Source organism: Stenella coeruleoalba (genome assembly GCF_951394435.1).
Source record: "Stenella coeruleoalba genome assembly, chromosome: 20".
NCBI classification, from domain to species: domain Eukaryota; kingdom Metazoa; phylum Chordata; class Mammalia; order Artiodactyla; family Delphinidae; genus Stenella; species Stenella coeruleoalba.
Window position 1 is genome coordinate 49,516,844 of NC_137166.1, and position 17,696 is coordinate 49,534,539.

Sequence of the window (17,696 nt, forward strand, 5' to 3'; positions counted from 1 at the left end):
GTCCAGAGCCTGTGCTCCGCAGCGGGAGAGGCCACAACAGTGAGAGGCCCGCGTAACGCAAAAAAAAAAAAAAATTGACATCTTACTCCAAATCCTGCTCCTCTCCTGTGTCCTCATTTTAGGGCTGGCACTGACATCCCCTCCAGTCACCAGGCTGCAGAACTCAGTGTCTCCCTAGACTTCTGCTATTTCCCTTCACTCCCTGATTCCAGTCCCCAAGTCTTTTGCATTCTGTCACCTGAATTCCTCTGTTCCAGTCCATTCCTCTGTGCAGCCCTGGTCTAAACTCCTCCTCTCCTGCTTGGGCCCTCCCTGTATGAGCCTTGTCTCTGCTCTCCCAGACTCCTGTCTCACCCCTCTATCTGCCCTCCACTTGGCATCTAGAGAGGTCTTTCTAAAGCATGATAATGATCAGGACCCTGCCCTGTTCAAAGCCCATCGGTGGCCTCCCTAGGGTTCTCAGGACAAAGTTCAGCCCTGGGTAATCTGTTCCTGCCAACCTCTCTTTCCAGCCTCATTTCTCACCACTGACTCCTCACACCATGTCCCAAAAATGAGGTTTGAGAATCTACCCCAACACAACACACTCTCTCTTGCCCTTGGGTCTTTGCATGCCCTGTTCCCTCTGCTTGGAATGGCCTACCACTCTGTTTTTGACCATTTATGAGCCACCTCAGGAGCTCTGGGCTCCCCTATCTGGGTTGTCATTGTCTAGGGAATGTGTCTGTCTCTCCTGTAGAGTGTGAGCCCCTGGAAAGCAGATCTGGGGCCACTGGGTCAACGCTGTGTTCCCAGCACAGGGCTGGGTTGACCCGGGGCACTTCAAGCGTTGTTTGATGGCCCGATGAATGAATAAATGAACAGATGGGAGAGACTATGCCGGGTAATGTCTGTGTTCCTAGCAAAGTGCCACTGTCCTGACTTGGAGGCCATGTCAACAAATGTGGTGAACAAATGAATGAGTGACTCGGCTGGAATGCCCTGAGGAAATTTTATTTAGAGCAGCTGCCTTCCTCTTCTACCCCTGCCCTCTAGGGGCAGGAAGCAAACCAACAATGAAAAAAAACCAAGCTAAAACTGTGTATAAGGGAAAACCTGCTATCTACCTGCTTGAGGAAGGGGGCTATGGGGCCTCAGTCATCCTGGCCCTCATCCTCCTCTTCCTCCTCTTCCTCCTCTTCCTCTTCTTCTTCCTCCGCGGCCGCCAGGGCCTGCTCCTCCTCCACCGTGGGGTCGCTCATCTCCACGATCTCCGGGCCGCTGGGGTACTCTTGCTGAACAGGGGCTGGCAGGGACGGGTTGAAATTCTCAGGACTGTACTTGTGGCCCCAGCCGATGTAGATGTTCTCAAACTTCCTGGAGGGGCAGAGAGATGCTGGGAAATCCTCCCTCAAAGACCCCAGCCTGGACTTTTGTTAAAGGTGGGACCCAGCCTAGGCATGGCATGCCTGCAAAGTTATGTGTGGTAGAGTGGAATGTGCCCACCAGGTTTCTCCGTTCATTGGTTCTTTCAGGATTCACTTAGCACTTACTAAGTGCCAGGTCTTGTCTAGAGCCGCACTGTCTAACAGCACATGTAGCTGTTGGGCACCTGAAATGTGGTGAGACTGAAGAACTGAATTTCTAATTTTATTTAATTTTCAAATTTCACTTGTGGATTCTTCTTTGACCCATTGATTATTTAGGACTCTGTGGTTTAATTTCTACATACCTGTGAATTGCCCACATTTCCTTCTTTTACTGATTTCTAATTTCATTCCAGTGTGGTAAGAGAAGAAATTTTATATGATCAATCCTTTTAAATTTATTAAGACTTGTTTTATGCCTTAGCATTTGGTCTATCCTGGAGAATGTTCTATACACACTTGAAAAGAATGTGTGTTCTACTGTTGTTGGAGAGGATTTTATTTAATTTTAATTCACTTAAATTTAAACAATAAAACTGATACTTCATTTATTGGAAGACATCTAAGTATGTCTGGGACAACCTGGGTACACGAATCTACTTTTTCAACTGTAAGTGTTGTGAAATCTGAATACAGGTCAAGTATTTCTTTTTTTTTTTTTTTCAGGTCAAGTATTTCTGATGAAAATTTAGTACCCGAATTGAGATGTACTGTGAGTGTAAACTTCACCCCAGATTCTGAAGATTTCGTATGAAAAAAAGAGTGTAAACTAGCTCGTTAATAATTTTTACATTATTGATTTCATGTTGTAATGAGAATGTTTAGGATATTTGGGGTTAAATACATTATTACATTTTTGTTTATATTGACCAGCACTGGTCTAGATATGGGAACCTAGCAGTGAACAAATTAGACAAGAATCCCTGCTGTGGGGCCTACATTCTAGAGAGAGGAGACTGACAATAAACAAGAGCATAATTGGTTGCATCCCAGGCCCACCAATTCACCTCTCCCCAGAATTTTAATGGGAGAAGGAAAGAGGAGTAGATGGGGGGAAAGGGAGCGGACTAAGAGGGAGAGAAGCAGAGAGTTTGCCACGGGGAGCACTTTGGATTTGACCTTATTTTCATAGCCTTGCTCTTCCCTCGAGAATCATTTTCCTCCGGGTCTTCCTCGGAGCCTTCAAATACACTGCTTCCTTGGAAGCCCCTGACCTCTGCCAGCCCCGGTTCCTGGGTCCAGGAACCAGCAGCCTCACCCAGGAGGTTGTGCTTGCTAGGAAGGCAGAGTCTTGTGCTCCAACCCAGACCCAGGCGATCAGAACCTGAGCTTTAATCAGAGCCCCTGGTGAGTCCTACCCATTCACAGTTTGGGAAGCTCTGGTCTAGAATGTCCTTCTGCCTGCTTTTCCCCTAGTTACTTCTTTTTTTCCCCCAAAGATTTCCGATCAAGGCTGCTTTTCTCAGCCTTGAATCCTTCCTTGATCCCCTCAAGACATGTCAGGTATGAGCTGTCATTGGTCCCTCCACTCTCCCTAGTGGTACTTCTCTTAGTTTGTAACAGGATATTTCAGGGGGGTAAGGGGGTGAGGGAGGGTGAGGCTCGGTGCACATCTAACACCTATGCTTCCTCTGCCTGCTCCCAGAGTAGGATCCGTATCTGCTTTTTCAACAAAGTACTTGGGGCCCAGTGTACAGCTGGTAAACGGTGACATTCAAGAGTCTTTTATAAGGAAGAAAAGTGGCGAGATGGATGCATGGTTGCGTGGTGGATGGGAGGGTGGATGGGTGGTTGGGTAAGTGGGGGTTGGAGGATGGGTGGGTGAGTGGAGCTCCAAGTTTGTATCCTTTGCTTTCAGAGGGATGCTGGCAAGTTAGGGTGTGGCCAGAAGAAGGGCTCTGGCAAAAGCAAGCATACCTCTTCCATGCTTCTGGAGGCGAAAAAGACATTGTCAAGAATGTGGTTAAATTATCAAGATGATGTAAACTCCCACCTTGACTGTGAAGCATAGTATCGAATACAGTGCAGGCTGTTCACTGATATGGAGAAGGAAAAGCTATGAAAAACCGTCATGCCATCTGCTGGACAGAGCCGGTAAGTGCATGCCCTGTGGCTGCAGGCTACGCTCTCTAGTGGCTGAGCAGAAAAGCTGGGATGGTGCCTGGTGAGAGGCTGAGGGACTTGTCTCGAGTGTGTAGCCGAGGTGGGAGGATGTGGGAGTGACTTCCACCTGCCAATCTTTTGGGAACAGCTGGCGGGGGATCCTGGTGGGGAAGATCTGTGCCCTTAGAGAAAAGATCCTTCAGATTGGAAGAACTGTGGAGGAGGCCCAGGGAAGGAGTTAGCTTCCCCAGAGATGAGACTCTGCCCATCAAGCCCACCCCAAAGGGGACATCTGAGTCCTGTCTGGCTCCATGCCTCAAACAGCAGGAAAGCCTGGGCCAAGGGGCCAAGGTATCCACGTTTGAATACTGCACAGGCAGTGTGATCCCTGAGTTAGTCCCTTCCCCTTCCTGACCTTCCATTGTTTCATCCCAGGGGCTCACACACTTGGTATGGGATTTCTCATTTTAGCCCTAGTGGGACCCCTGGGAGCTGAGTGAGGAGGTTAGCCCCTGGGGGCTTCCTGAAGGGAGCTGTCCCAATCTCTGCCCACCCTGGTGAGTTGCCCCACCCGGCCTGGCTCTGATGACGTTGTAGCGGCGCCCTCTGCTGGGAGGCACTAGGAGAAGACCTACTTGCCACTGGCGTAAGCATAGGCCCCTGGCCAGAGATTGGAGCGCACGACAGCCACGGAGTACTGTGGACTGAGGCTGCAGGACAGGCGGGCGGTCCAGGGTGACATGTGCATGATTTCTGTGGGGGAGCAGAGAGCACCAGGTAGGTCAGAGGCTAGGCTGCAGCTCCCCCTGCCCTGCACAGCCCCCTGGAGGGAAGGTAGAGAGGAGGAAGAGAGGGAGCAAAGAGGGAGGACAAGGAAGGGCCTGTGGGGCCAACAGCATTGGTTTCAATGTAACCCGGGCTCTGACCACTCTCTCACCGTGTGGCCCTAGGAAGCCACTACTCCTGTCTGAGCCTCAGTGACCGCACCCGGGAAAGGAGGCACTTATCTCACCTCCTTTGTAGGGTGGCAGTGAGCCCTGAGGCCCCGACAGGGGAGCTACTGTGATTCTCCTTCAAGGTTGGCCATCAGTTTGGACCAGGGATCAGAGGACAGGGCACAGGCTCCAGGCTCATGGAAATCGGGGTCCACACCCAGACTCTGTTCACTCGCCCACTCTCAGCCTCTCCTTTCTTCCTTCAGATGCCTGAGATCCCCACCTCAGGAAATTCTTGTCCAGTCTTCCAAAATCCAGCTCAAGTCCTGCCTCCTCTGGGGAGGCCTCCCTAGCTATCTCTCCCCCTCCCCAAACCCATATGGGACTCGAAAGACCATATGTCACCATCTGGACCATTGCCACGTGCCAGACAAGGTTCACATGATGGACACATTCCTATAACCCCATGGGATGCCCATTTTATAGATGAGAACACAACCAAAGCTCACAGAGGTGCCCCCCGCCACCAGTCTCGCTGCCCCTCCCTTTCTCCCAGTCTCCACCAGAGCTGTGTGTGAAGTGGGGGCTGTTACCTGCATCTTCTGAGAGTGGCGTCAGCAGCGGGGGCCCGACCTCCTGCCCCGCCTCGTCTATCCCCTCATCTGCTTTCTCTTCCTCCTCCCCCAGCTCCTCCTCCTCCGTCTTCTGCAAAGGGTTCACCCAAGTGCAGCGGCCCTGGAGGTGGGGAGGAGGTCAGGTGCTACCCCCAGGGCACAGAGTCCGGCCTGTACTCTGGGAGGAGGTGAAGGACCAGGCAAGGATACTGGGGATGGGTCCTGTTCTCAGGGACCCAGAAGTGGGTAGAAGGACAAGGTTAGTCGCACAGGTAGGAGGTGAGGGGGAGAATGGGCTGAGAGCTGCAGCAGTGAGATGGGGACTCCTGCCTCTCTCAGGTTCTGTGGCCTCCATTTGTGCATCCTTTCATCCATTCATTTACTGTATATTTAAGGAGCACCTACCATATACAGGCACTGCTCTCAGTGCTAGATATGTGTCCTTGAGAAAAGAGACCACCCCCAATGTCTGCCCTTGTGGAGTTGACATTTGGCAGCCCAAATGATCTTCTGTTTGCTCATCTGTGAAATGGGGGTGTCATGGGTGCCTCTCTCATTGGATTGTTGCTGGGTTGCAGGAGGTACTGAAGAGCAATAAATGTTTGTTGAATGAATGAGTGAACCTAAGTGCAGAGCATGTAGCAGACTTCAGTTTCAGCAACTATGAAATGCAAATGACCATTGTACCCATCTCAGAAGCAGTTATTTGGATTCAATAAAACATTGTGGAGTCAATCAATGTTTATTGAATAAATGAATGAATAAAAAGTTCCTAGCACACAGCAGGTGCTGCCTTGAGTGAATAAATAAATGTATGTAAAGTTCAGACACACTAGGCATTCAATAAATGCAGGTCCACCATCTCTTAACCACAATTCTGAAATCTGAAAAGCTTTGAAAACCAAAAGTTTTTCCATAAGTCATTTGGCAGAAACCCTGACCTGAGTGATCAGAAGCTCTTCAGTTTTGCTGCAGAAATAATGATGCCTTTGAATACGGGCTGCAGCCCCAGCCCCTGCTTGAGATGTTGCGTAATACGTAGACGTAATACGTAGTATGTGCACTGTGTCACTTTTTTAGTGTGTGTCACCTTTATTTTATTTTTTTAAAGTACTTTTATTTTTCTAAGTACTATTTTTTTGGCCGCACCAGGAGTCTTGTGGGATCTCAGTTCCCCAACCAGGGATCAAACCCGGGCACCCCCCTCCGGAAGTGAAAGCACTGAGTCCTAACCACTGGACCACCGGGGGAATTCCTGTCACCTTTTTAAAATCTGAAAAATTCAGAATTCCAAGGTGCATCTGGCCCCAAAGGTTTCTGACAGGGGACTGTCAACCAGTATCTGTTGAATGAACGAAGGAATGGATGAATGAATATTACTGAGCACGAGGCCTAGCTGCCGAGCAGGTGCTTGCTGTCTTATTTTGGAGTCACACCTGGTGCTACGACCCGCGGGGAGGCTGGAGTCTGGCCCTCACCTGTGGCAGGATGTGCTGCGTATGATGCACCCAGTTGGCCATGGAGTCCACCAACTCGAGGACTGGGATGCCCTCAAAGTCGGGGTTCTCCTCGTAAGAGTCGCGCCTGGCACCGCCCTCCTCCTCCTCGTCGCCCTCCTCCTCGCTGAACTGGTAGAAGCCGAGGGGGCTGATCTGTGTGGCGGCCGAGATGCGGGCGATCTGGGCCCTCAGGTAGTTGGCCTCGTTGCCCGGGAAGGGCGGGTAGCTGATGACCGGCGCGTCCAGGAAGCCAGTGAAGAACTTCTTGATCTTGCGGGCCTGCACGATCTGGATCGGCGTGACGTGGGGCAGCCTCACCCACAGCTGGCCCGGCTCGTTGCACACGAAATACAGGTACTTGTTGGCGCCATTTCGGCTCTCTTCCTTGGGGACGACGGGCGGCGGCTTCCACGTGGGCTTGGGGATGACGTCGGCGGCCTTCTCCTCGCCCTCGTCGCCCTCGTCGCTCTCCTCCTCGGCGTGCTCCTCCATGACCTCGCCGCCCTCCATCGTCTCCTCCACCTCCTCCTCGCCCTCCCGGAATTCCACCTCAGCCACCAGGTAGTTGCGACTGAGCCCCAGGATCTTGCCCCAGAAGCGGCAGGTTTGGATGGGCTGCTGCCCCACTAGCTGCTTCAGGGCCATGAAGATGCGGAAGCTCTCGTCTGAGCTTAGGCCCACGCCGGCCTGTTCGAGGTAGAAGGCCTTCTCCATGATGTTGGGCACGGCAGTCCCAGCCTGCAGAGGGCGGGGCGGAAGGCAGAGGGAACCAGGCTGAAGCCCTGCTCCCCAGCCTGACTTTTCTAGAGTCTACAGAGTGAAACGACTCTGTAACCCAGTTGCTCATGCCACCGTTTCTGGCCACTGAGATGTAGGGATAAGTGTGCCAAGGAACGATGATGCCTAAATTGTACAGCTGATGTAAAAGATTTGGGGACAAGCATCCTGAGGTTTTTCCTAAAGGTATACACTGCATTCCCATTTTCTTACAAGCTCCATTTGTGAACAACACAGTATTAAAAGGAACAATTACTGCATCCTCTTCCTATGTCTGCCAGACTGCTTCGTTGTTCACAAATGCCTGAAGTTCCTGTCCACAGGAGGATTATATGTTCCCACCCCCACCCCACTGCATTCAGGAGTGACCATGTCACTTGTTCTGACCACTTGAAATGGCAGTGAAAGGGACACGGGTCATACCCAGGCAGGAGATGTAAGAAGCAACGTGGGTTGTGCTCTGCCTTCTTTTTCCTGCTCTGCAACTGTGGAAGCCTGTGTTACAGTGGCACTTCCATCACCCTCCAGCTCAAGGGTCTGATAAGCCAAGCCCCCTTGCCAAGCCTGGATGGGCAGGTAGTGTGAGTGAGAAATAAACTGTGTGGTGTTAAGTCACTGAGATTGTGTGGCTGTTTGTTTGGGTTTTTTTAATGTTTATTTATTCTATTTTATTTTTTGGCTGCATTGGGTCTTCGTTGCTGCATGCGGGCTTTTCTCTGGTTGCAGCGAGTGGGGGCTACTTTTCCTTGTGGTGCCTGGGCTTCTCATTGCAGTGGCTTCTCTTGTTGCAGATCATGGGCTTCAGTAGTTGTGGCTCGCGGGCTCTACAGCGCAGGCTCAGTAGCTGTGGCACACGGGCTTAGTTGCTTTGCGGGATGTGGGATCTTCCCAGACCAGGGTTCAAACCCGTGTCCCCTGCATTGGCAGGCGGATTCTTAACAACTGCGCCACCAGGGAAGCCCAGGCTGTTTGTTATCTCAGCTTGAAACGGCACGCCCTGACTAATGCTCTATAGGAGGAGAATTGTTATTTTGAAAGGGATTCTGGCAGTTGCCCTCAATCTTTTTTTTTTCCTTTTTGTCATGCAGTCCAGCTTGTGGGATTTTAGGTCCCTGACCAGGGATTGAACCCACGCCCCGTGCAGTGGAAGTGTGAAGTCCTAACCACTGGACCACCAGGGAATTCCCTGCCCTCAATCTTAAACGCAGTGCAAAAGCTTGTCTGCCTAGGGGACTTTCCTGGTGGCACAGTGGATAAGACTCCGTGCTCCCAATGCAGGGGGCCCGGGTTTGATCCCTGGTCAGGGAACTAGATCCCACATGCATGCCACGACCAAGGGTTCACATGCCACAACTAAGGAGCCCACATGCCACAATTAAAGGAGCCGGCGAGCCGCAACTAAGGATTCCTGGAGCTGCAATTAAGAAGCCTGCCTGCCACAACTAAGACCCCATGCAACCAAATAAATAAATAAAGCTTGTCTGCCTAATTGATATTGACACCAGCAACTCGGGGACAGGGTCAAAACTTAATCCCAAGACTCACGGTGCTGCCAGCAGGGAAGATAAGGGAATGAGCATGGAAAACTCTCTTTGGGGTGTGTGCCTGGCCCATGAGCCAATGGCCATCACCCTCTTTCTGGTAATGTCTTCCACCCACTTGGCAATGGAGTGGCCTCACCAACCGTGATTAAGTGATATCACCCAGCCTTCTGGCCACTGGTGATTGGAGCAAGTGAGGACTAATGCTCCAAAGTGGCAGATCAGGCTCTCCTTCTCTACCTCTGCAATTTGTAACTGGGTGGAGAGAAAGTACATCTGGAGTCTCCCTGCCTAGAAATTACTTCTTTGGGATGGCTGGGTTTAAACCCGGGTTGGTCTGCCTCCAGAGGTCATATTCTTAGTCCCTACTCCTTAATTCCTCTATTAACTATGGTCAGAATCTTCCTTCCTCTTTCTTTCTCCCAGTTTCCAGGAAGATCCTATCTATGATCTGGGAGAAAAGATTTCCTAGTGGCAAGTAGATGAATTAAAAAAAAAAAATTCAGGAACTGTGGGGCAGCTGTATGCTGCCGTGTGAGGAGGTAGGGGAGAGAGAGGAGCAGAGGTGAGATATGGGCACTGAGATCCCTGAATACCAGCTTGGCCTGGGGCCCAGCTACATTCCTGCCCTTGGGTTTGACGGCACACAGCACCGTCCTCAACCCCCTTCTCCACTGCTTGCCTTCTCCAGTCACTTTCCCAGAGCCCCTTGCAGTCAAGGGATAGTTATGTGACCCAATCTGGCCAATAAGATGCAAGCAGAGGTTTTCTGAGGTGCTCCTGGGAAACTTTTGCTCTCCTGATTGATTGATGTATGTATGCATGTATTTATTTATTTGGAGGGCCACACTGCATGGCTTGCGGGATCTTAGTTCCCCAAGCAGGGATTGAACCTGTACCTTCAGCAGTGAAAGGGCAGAGTCCTGACCACTGGACCGCCAGGGAATTCCCTTGCTCCCCTTGTTCAAAAAAATAAAGGGGGAGGGAATTCCCTGGTAGTCCAGTGGTTAGGACTCAGCGCTTCCACTACTGTGGCCTGGGTTCAATCCCTGATTGGGGAACTAATATCCCACAATCCCGCAAGCCACATGGCTCAGCCAAAAAAAAGAAAGAAAGGAAGGAAGGAAGGAAGGAAGGAAGGAAGGAAGGAAGGAAGGAAGGAAGGGAGAGAATTTATTTTTCTTATGTTTTGGTCATGCCGCACGGCATGTGGGATCTTAGTTCCCTGACCAGGGATCTAACCTGAGCCCCTTGCAGTGGAAATGGAGTCTTAACCACTGAACTGCCAGGGAATTCCCCAGAAATAGGATTTCTAACCAGGCTTCTATGATGCTGAAAACGGCTTTCTTGGTTTGGGTGGAGTGGAGGGGAGGGATGAGGGAAGAAAACCCTCAGTGCCCCTTCACTGCGGAGCCAACTTACCAGCTCTAGACGGCTTGCACCTATTAGGTGTGAGAAAAACTATCTCGTCTAAGCCACTTGTCTTCATTTCTGCGACAACTATTTCCTGTCTTAAAGTGATCTGTGTTGCCAAACAAGTACAAGAATAACACTAAAGTTAGTTTAAAACTATAAATGTGGGCTTCCCTGGTGGCGCAGTGGTTGAGAGTCTGCCTGCCGATGCAGGGGACACGGGTTCATGCCCCGGCCCGGGAGGATCCCACGTGCCGCGGAGCGGCTGGGCCCGTGAGCCATGGCCGCTGAGCCTGCGCGTCTGGAGCCTGTGCTCCGCAACGGGAGAGGCCACAACAGTGAGAGGCCCACGTACCGCAAAACAAAACAAAACAAAACAAAACTATAAATGTGAGGATAGTCAGGAACTTTTCAAAACAGAGGTGCTGTGATGGGGAGTCTTATGCTACCAAACAGCCAAACCTGCTATGCAGCGGTTGTACACAACAAGCAGGAGAGTCCCAGAGCAGAAAGCCATCTACAGAGCAAGGCACAAAATAGAGACTCCAGAAACAGACTGGAGTCCGTGCCGGTGTAAATAAATGGTAGAGGTGGCATTTTCAAAGCAGGAGAAAGGATGGATTTTTCCATAAATGCTGTTGGGGATCATGGAAGAAACAGAAATTCTTTGCATTTGGAAGAAACAGAAAATGAGAGAAATGAGAGCCCTTCCTCCCCTCAGACAGAAAAACAAATACAAAATGCTGAATCATGGATTTGAGTCTCTTCCTAGAAACATGCACAGGCCACAAACGCCCACAATTTTGCCCTTCTACAGACCTCCTCATATTAAAAACTCCAGCTCAAAAAAAAACCCCCCAAAACCCCGAAACCAAAACCAAAACCAAAACCAAAAAACCTCCAGCTCCAAGTTCTAAGGGGATGGGACCTCTAGGGACCAAGCGTTCGAAGAGGGCGGAGCCTCTCTCAGGATTGAATTTTAAGGGGGCGGAGCCTCACGGGCTGTGGAATTCTAAGCAAGTGGAGCCTCTGGAGGCACAGCGTTCTAAGGAGGCGGGGCCGACAGGGACTTGCGTTAGATAGGGGTGCGACCTGGAGGTGTGGGAGAGGAAGGGTGCAGTTCTAAGGGGGTGCGGCCTCCCAAGGAGAGACTGCTGATCTGAAATTTAAAACCATATTCTCAGGTAAGACTGTTCCTCATGTCTAAGACTTGGATTCCGACCTGCGCTCTGCTCACCCAAGGAAGGGCTCATTCCTTGGTCAGATTGTCGTTTCCAGTTCTCTCACTATCCCACCCCACTGTCGCCAGAATCCTAGAATTTCAGAAGCATAAAACGTGAGCACAGACCAACAACATCAGCAGAGATGGCAGAGGTGATAGCCCGGGCTTTGGAGGACATAGTCCTGCCTTCCTAGTCCTGTCTTTTCTAGTTTCGAGTCCTCTAAGTCCTTCCTCCACTTGCCTTACAAGGTTGTTTCAGGGAGGAAACGAGCCCATGCTCCTAAAGCTCTTAGCCGGGGTTGGCGGCGGGGGGGGGGGGGGGGGGGGGAGGCTAGGAGGTGTCAGAATTACGATAAACAGAGTTCTCAACAAATGTTTCTTAAACGAGTGAAAGAACATTTCAGCCAAATTTTAAGCCGTCGTCCAATGCTGGAAACAGAATCGTGGAATTAAATATTCTGAGGATAGTAGAATGTTCATCAATCATGGGTGGAAGAGTTCTCAGCGGGTCTCAACTTGCAAAAGAGGAAACTGAGTCCCGGGGATAGGAGGCAAATTCAGTGTTGAGAGACTCCAGGAGTCAGTGGGTTTCACAGAAAACGTCCACAGAGCAGTTATTTGCAGAAAGGAGTAAGGGATGGTAGGAGAAATCAGCCTCCACCTCCATGTGGCGCTGGAGTCAGCTTTCTACAAAGCAGAGCTGTCCAACCTTTCCTCTGCTTCAAACCCTCCCATGGCGCCCCAGTGGTCTCAGGAGAAAGCCCAAGCCCCTTAGCCTGGCGTTCAAGGACCTCTGTGACCTGGTCCCCAACCCACACTCTGGACTGAAATCGCGTGTGTTTCTGGGTGGTGCTGTGCGCTCCCTCCCCTCCAGGCATTAGCAGGAGCTGTGCCTAAACCCGGGCCACCACCGCTCTTCCCCACCGGTTCACTCACTGCCTCCTCCTCCATCTCCTGTTCGGCCTCGCTGCCGCCGCTCCGGCTGAACAGCACCTTCTGCCTCTCGGCCATCTCATAGGTGGTCTGCAACTCCGGGTCGTCCCGAAGCGTGTCCAACTTGGGGTGGAACCACTCCCACTGAGTGGTGCGGTTCAGCGACTCCAGGAGGAACAAGGGGTCCTCGGGCCGCTGGTTCAGGATCTTGGTCAGTAGGTTCACCAGGTGCTCATACCTGCCTCCGGGAGAGGGGAATGGGAGGTGGGGGACTCAGCTTACTGAGCTTGCTGCTGTGTTTCTGGCCCTGTGCCTGGCTCTGGGGACACAGGGAAGAGAAAAGGTCCCTGCCCTGGTGGAGCTGATGGTCTGGTGATGGAGACATATTAACCGAATGTGCAAAATATATAGTGTGTTGGGGGTGGTAATTTATACGGAGACAAATAAAGCAGGGAATGGGGACTGGGAATGCCAGGGATAGGAGATGGTTTACAATTTTAAATAGGGAGGCCAGGGAGGGGGCATACCATGCGAATATTGGAAGGAAGAGTATTTCAGTCAGAGGGAACAGCATGTGCATAGGCCCTGAGACATTTTATGAGTCTAACATAATCTTGATACCAAAACACAAGGAAACTAGGAGAAAGGAAATTCCATGTCATTCTCATTTAGAAATATAGATGCTGAAATCCTAAGCAAAATATTAGCAAGTGACATCCAGCATTCTCAAAAGGATGACACACCATGATTAAATTTGGTTAAGAACAGGGATGCAAGACTGAACTGATATTAGAAAAACAGGAAAAAATAATTCAGCATATTAACATGTTAAAGGAGATATGTAAGATCACCTCAATAGATGCAGAGAAACTGATAACATTCAACAGCCATTCATAATTTTTAAAAACCTAGCAAACTAGGAATAGAATGTAATATTTTATAATCTTATAAAGGGGAGCCACAAGTAACCTGCAGCACACACCAAACGTAATGGTAAAAGACTGAATATTTCTCCTATGAGATTGGAAATGAAGATGCCTTCTTTCACCACGTCTATATAATACTGCACTGCAGGTCCCAGCCAATGCAATCCGACATGAAAAAGGTAAAAGAATTAGAAAGGAAGAAGCAAAACTGTCATGGTTTGCAGATGATATGGTTGAGAATGGAGTGCAAAGGCCTTGAGCTGAGGGTGTGCCTGGCATGTTGGAGGAACACTGAGGAGGTCTGGAGTAGAGTGAGGAAGAGGGGTTGTGGCAGGAAAGGAGGCCGGAGTGATAACAGTGTCATCATGGCTTCCAATCACCTGAGTCAGGCACTGTGCTGGGCACTTGAGAGCAACGTTGAATTCTCACCACAATCGTACATCTGGGGAACAATTACGATCTCCACTCTCCAGATGAGGAAACTGAGACTTAGAAAAGTTGAGGTCATGAGGTCACACAGTGGTAACACAGCCAGGATTTAAAACCAGGTTGGCCTGATTTCAAAACATGTATGTCTAGCCCTCTTCAGTGTGCAAACCCTTTGGCAGCAGTCCTGGGTGTGGTGGAGGGCCATCATTGAATTGGGAAGGGTAAAGGGGAGTGAGACTTTGGCCAGGGCTTTACAATAAGGGACCTTGAAGCTCCTGAGGGCTGGGTACTATTGGGGAAGAGCTGGAGGTTAATTTTGACTAGATTCTAGGATCTGAGGTAGGAGCTGACTAAAGATGAAGTTTGGAGAGGGAGAAGGGGCTGAATCATATTGGGCCTTGAAGGCTGTTATGAGGAGCCTGAACCTTCTCCTGAGGGCACTGGTGAGCCACAGCAGGCTCGGCGCATAGGAGGAATGGGAGTCAGCTTTGTGCTTTAGCAAGACCTGTTACTTCAAACTCTTCTCTCACTTCCTCTCTTCCTCCCCTGGTTCCAGTCACACCAGCCTCCTTGCTGTTCCTCAAACATGGCAAGCTTCAAAGCCTTGAAGCTCACTGTGTTCTGTATCTGGATGACTCTCCCTTCAATTACCTGCAAGATGCTCTCCCTTACCTCCTTCAGGTCCCTGATCAAGTGTCACTTCCTCAGAGAGGCCTTCCCGGACCTCACACTATTTAATTTCCCCTCCCTATCCCCCTTACTCTCCTTATTGCTCACCTTAGCTCTTATCATCACCTTATACCTTACTATATTTATTGTCTGCTCTCCCACTAGAGTGTCAGCTTCATGAGGATGTGATAGGGGGCTGAGAGGTGTATTATGACTGCAGCTAAGTGGCCTTGGCAAGTGCCTTCCTCAGGCAGGTAATTTTAGTGGATAAAAGGGCCTCAGGAGCCAAATCACTTGTGTTGAAATCCTGGCTCTGCCACATCTTAGCTGTGTTACTTTGGATATGGGACCTAATTCCTCTGTGTCTGTTTCCTCTCCTGTAAAATAGGAACAAAAGATGTACTAATCTCAGCCATGAGACCAGATGTTTCTGTGTGAAGCACTGGCACAGGGTCTGGTAAGTAAATGCTAGCTATTGTTAGTATTTATTCCCCGACTCCTAGGCTGAGTTAGAGGCCCCCAGAGTGGTCGCTGGTTCTCAATGAGGAGCAATCTCGTCTGAGACCCCAGGCCTGAGGCAGGGCCTTGCCTGGGGCTTCTCCCTGCCTGGGCCCCTCCCTCTACCCACTCCGGGGGGCCCCTTTCTCACAGGCTGAGGTCGCAATTGACGCTGGTCTGCAGCAGGTAGGCCTTGGCGTTCTGCACGGCCAGCTCTCGAGGTTCTGGCTCAGTCACCTCCATATTGAAGGGCGTGAAGCCCGGCTCAGAGGGCGAGAACTGGAGCGCAGGGTCATCCCGTAGGTAGGGCCCATGCTGGGTGTCCTGGCTGAACTGCAGGTCTTCTCTCTGGTACCTGGTGTACTGGCCCAAGAGGTCAGCCCGGGGCTCCTGGTAGGCAGACTCCAGTTGCTGGAGTAGGTTGCCTTCGCCCTGCTGTAGCTGCTGCAGCATTAGGCTGGCGTTGTGACTGGCCTGGAGCCTGCCTTCACTCAAGTAAGTTTGGGGCTGTACCTCTGAGGGAAAGCCCGTATTCAGGGAAGGGTATTCAATGCCCCCCCGCTGGGCTTCCTCGGCCTGAAAAATAAAGTTCTCATTTGGGGTCACACTGGCCTCTTGTGACCAGCCCCGGCTGATCTGGTTCGACACCATCTCCTGACTGCCGCGCAGGATCTGAGCGTCAAGCGGTATCTGCTGCACCTCTTCAGGGACTGTGAGCTGGGGCCTAGAGTGTTCCCGACTGCGCCGCCGCTCGGAGACCTGGAAATTCCTAAGGCTGGAGCTCGGCTGAGGAGGGAGCTCAGGGTCAGGTGGTAGGTCTCCCATAGTTCAAAGGGATCGCAGACTTCTAGGAGGAAGGCTTGCAGATAGGCAGGCCAGACCAGTCGCCCGGCTTGTGTGTGTTCGGCAGCCGCTAGGCCAGCGGTGCCGGTTTCTAAGGAGGGAGGGGGCGGCCCGTTACTAGGGGAGGGCGCGCGGAGACGCTGAGGCCAAGAAGCTGGTTTCCGCGCAGGCGCAACAGCACGCCAGAAGGGCTTCCAGTTTTCCAGGGAGCTCCAGGGCACGCCCACTAGCTTCTGCAGTTCCACAGCTGACACGGAGGCAAAGAAGAGACTGCACCCTTGCCCCAGACCAGCGATCTTTTTAATTTTTAAAGGCAAAGCACCGCCGGTCAAGCCCCTCCCAGGCCTCCCTGAGCTCCCAGTCCCACTCCCCTTCCCCACCAAGCCCCGTCAGCTGTTCCCCTTGGTCTCGGGTTCCCCGGCTTCCTCAGCAGTGGGGCTGGGAGTCTTCACGGTGTCTTCTCCGGCAAGGGTGAGGGTCTGGGGGCTCCGCTCTTCCTTTGAAATCAATCCGCCCGCTGCAGCTTCCTGGTGACAGGAAAATGGGGAGCGGTCAAAGCGTGGTCCCACCTCCAATATTTCTTCAGGCCGTACCCTTTCTGCCCCCTCCCCGCCTTGGGCACTCGGCGCACACACTTAACCCCAGGGCCCTGATCTTTCTCGTCCTCTGTTGCTCTGAGGTGGTCATCCCTACCTTAGGTAGGGGTCCCTCAAGACTAGAGTCCAGCAGTGCAGCTTCAGTCAGCCCCGAGTCATCATCCATGCTGATGAAGATGGCCGGGGTCTCACACTCAGGCCCCTCCTCCCGGAAATCAATGGCTTCCTCCGGCTGGGGAGGGCCTGGCCGGGCCGAGGAAGAGGACAACGACGAGGAGGACGAGGAGGGGGCTCCCACTCCCCCAGGCTTCAGCTTCTGTTCCTCCTCCAGCTGCCGCTTTAAGGCCTTCTCCTGGGCCAGCCGCAGGCCGATGAGGTCTTGAGGGGGGCGGGGGGCCGGGGGCGGTGCCAGGGCCAGGGGCTCTAAGTCATCCTGGGGGTGGGGAGGGATACACAAAAGCTCAGGGACAGGTGAGACGTAGGACCTAGGCTGCTCTCAAGAGGTTGGTGGGAAAGAAGACAGAAACCGTCCTAAGGCAGACAGCAGACTGGGTATAGGGAGTAAGGGGCAGCTGTCTCCCCATCCCCAGTTCCTTTCAGTAGAAGCCTCGGCAGAGATATGGCTGGAGTGGGTAGGAGGGGACGGGGCCTTTGTGGCCTGGGGAGGGGGCTGCAGGCCCTCACCTCTTCCAGGGGCCCGGCAGGTGCTTCCTTAGTCTCTGGCTCTTGCTTGCCGCTGGCCTCCAGGATGGTCATGATGGAGTTGGGGATGTGTGCTTGCTAGGGGAAGAGCAGGATGGAGGCGCTGCGGACAGCTCTGACCCAGAGACGCCCCACCTCACCCAGATCCTTGGTGTCCTTGACCCTCCAGAGGCCCAGACCTTCATGGCAGTGCAGGGCTCCCCTCTGCCCATCCCACCCAGTCCCCCAGGGCTGGACCCATGGGGCCACCCACCCCACACCCTGGGGTACCTGGTGGGGGGTGAAGGAACGGACGTGGGCCAGCAGGGGCTCCCGGAGCTCCGGGCACTTGTCAAAGACGGCACCCAGCTGCTGGGGTGGGAGCTGCAGGATGACCTGGAAGCTCTGGGGCTTGGTGCGTTGACAGCACTTGATGAAGCCCTCCCACACCTTGGGATACTTCCACACCTGGGCCAGGCAGGGAGGAAGCAGTCATCAAGGGGCCTGCAGGCAGCCAGCCACTCGAGAAACCGGCAGAAAGACCTTGCCAAGATGGCAACGCCTCATTTCTTTCACAGCAGCCTCTAGAGGGCGACATTAGCCCTGCAAAA

The 17,696-nt window shown here is 52.1% G+C and overlaps 2 protein-coding genes across 4 annotated transcripts in view; both read right to left on the reverse strand.

Moving 5' to 3' along the window:
• Positions 1–1,133: 1,133 nt before the first annotated feature.
• RSPH6A (radial spoke head 6 homolog A) lies at positions 1,134–15,790 on the reverse strand (the record flags this gene model as incomplete). Its single annotated transcript, XM_079908098.1, has 6 exons — positions 1,134–1,356; positions 4,145–4,262; positions 5,038–5,179; positions 6,537–7,295; positions 12,447–12,681; positions 15,117–15,790. 6 exons carry the CDS (start codon positions 15,788–15,790, stop codon positions 1,134–1,136), a joined length of 2,151 nt encoding a protein of 716 aa, XP_079764224.1.
• Positions 15,791–16,003: 213 nt separating this feature from the next.
• SYMPK (symplekin scaffold protein) overlaps positions 16,004–17,696 on the reverse strand; it is a 36,121-nt gene continuing 34,428 nt past the window's right edge. For all 3 annotated transcript variants that reach the window (XM_079907439.1, XM_079907437.1, XM_079907438.1), the window contains exons 24-27: positions 17,377–17,553; positions 17,089–17,184; positions 16,502–16,837; positions 16,004–16,335 (exon numbers count right to left, since the gene is read on the reverse strand). In XM_079907439.1, coding sequence (XP_079763565.1) covers positions 16,198–16,335; positions 16,502–16,837; positions 17,089–17,184; positions 17,377–17,553 — 747 coding nt within the window. In that variant the 3' untranslated portion in view covers positions 16,004–16,197. The remainder of the gene's footprint in view (positions 16,336–16,501; positions 16,838–17,088; positions 17,185–17,376; positions 17,554–17,696) is intronic.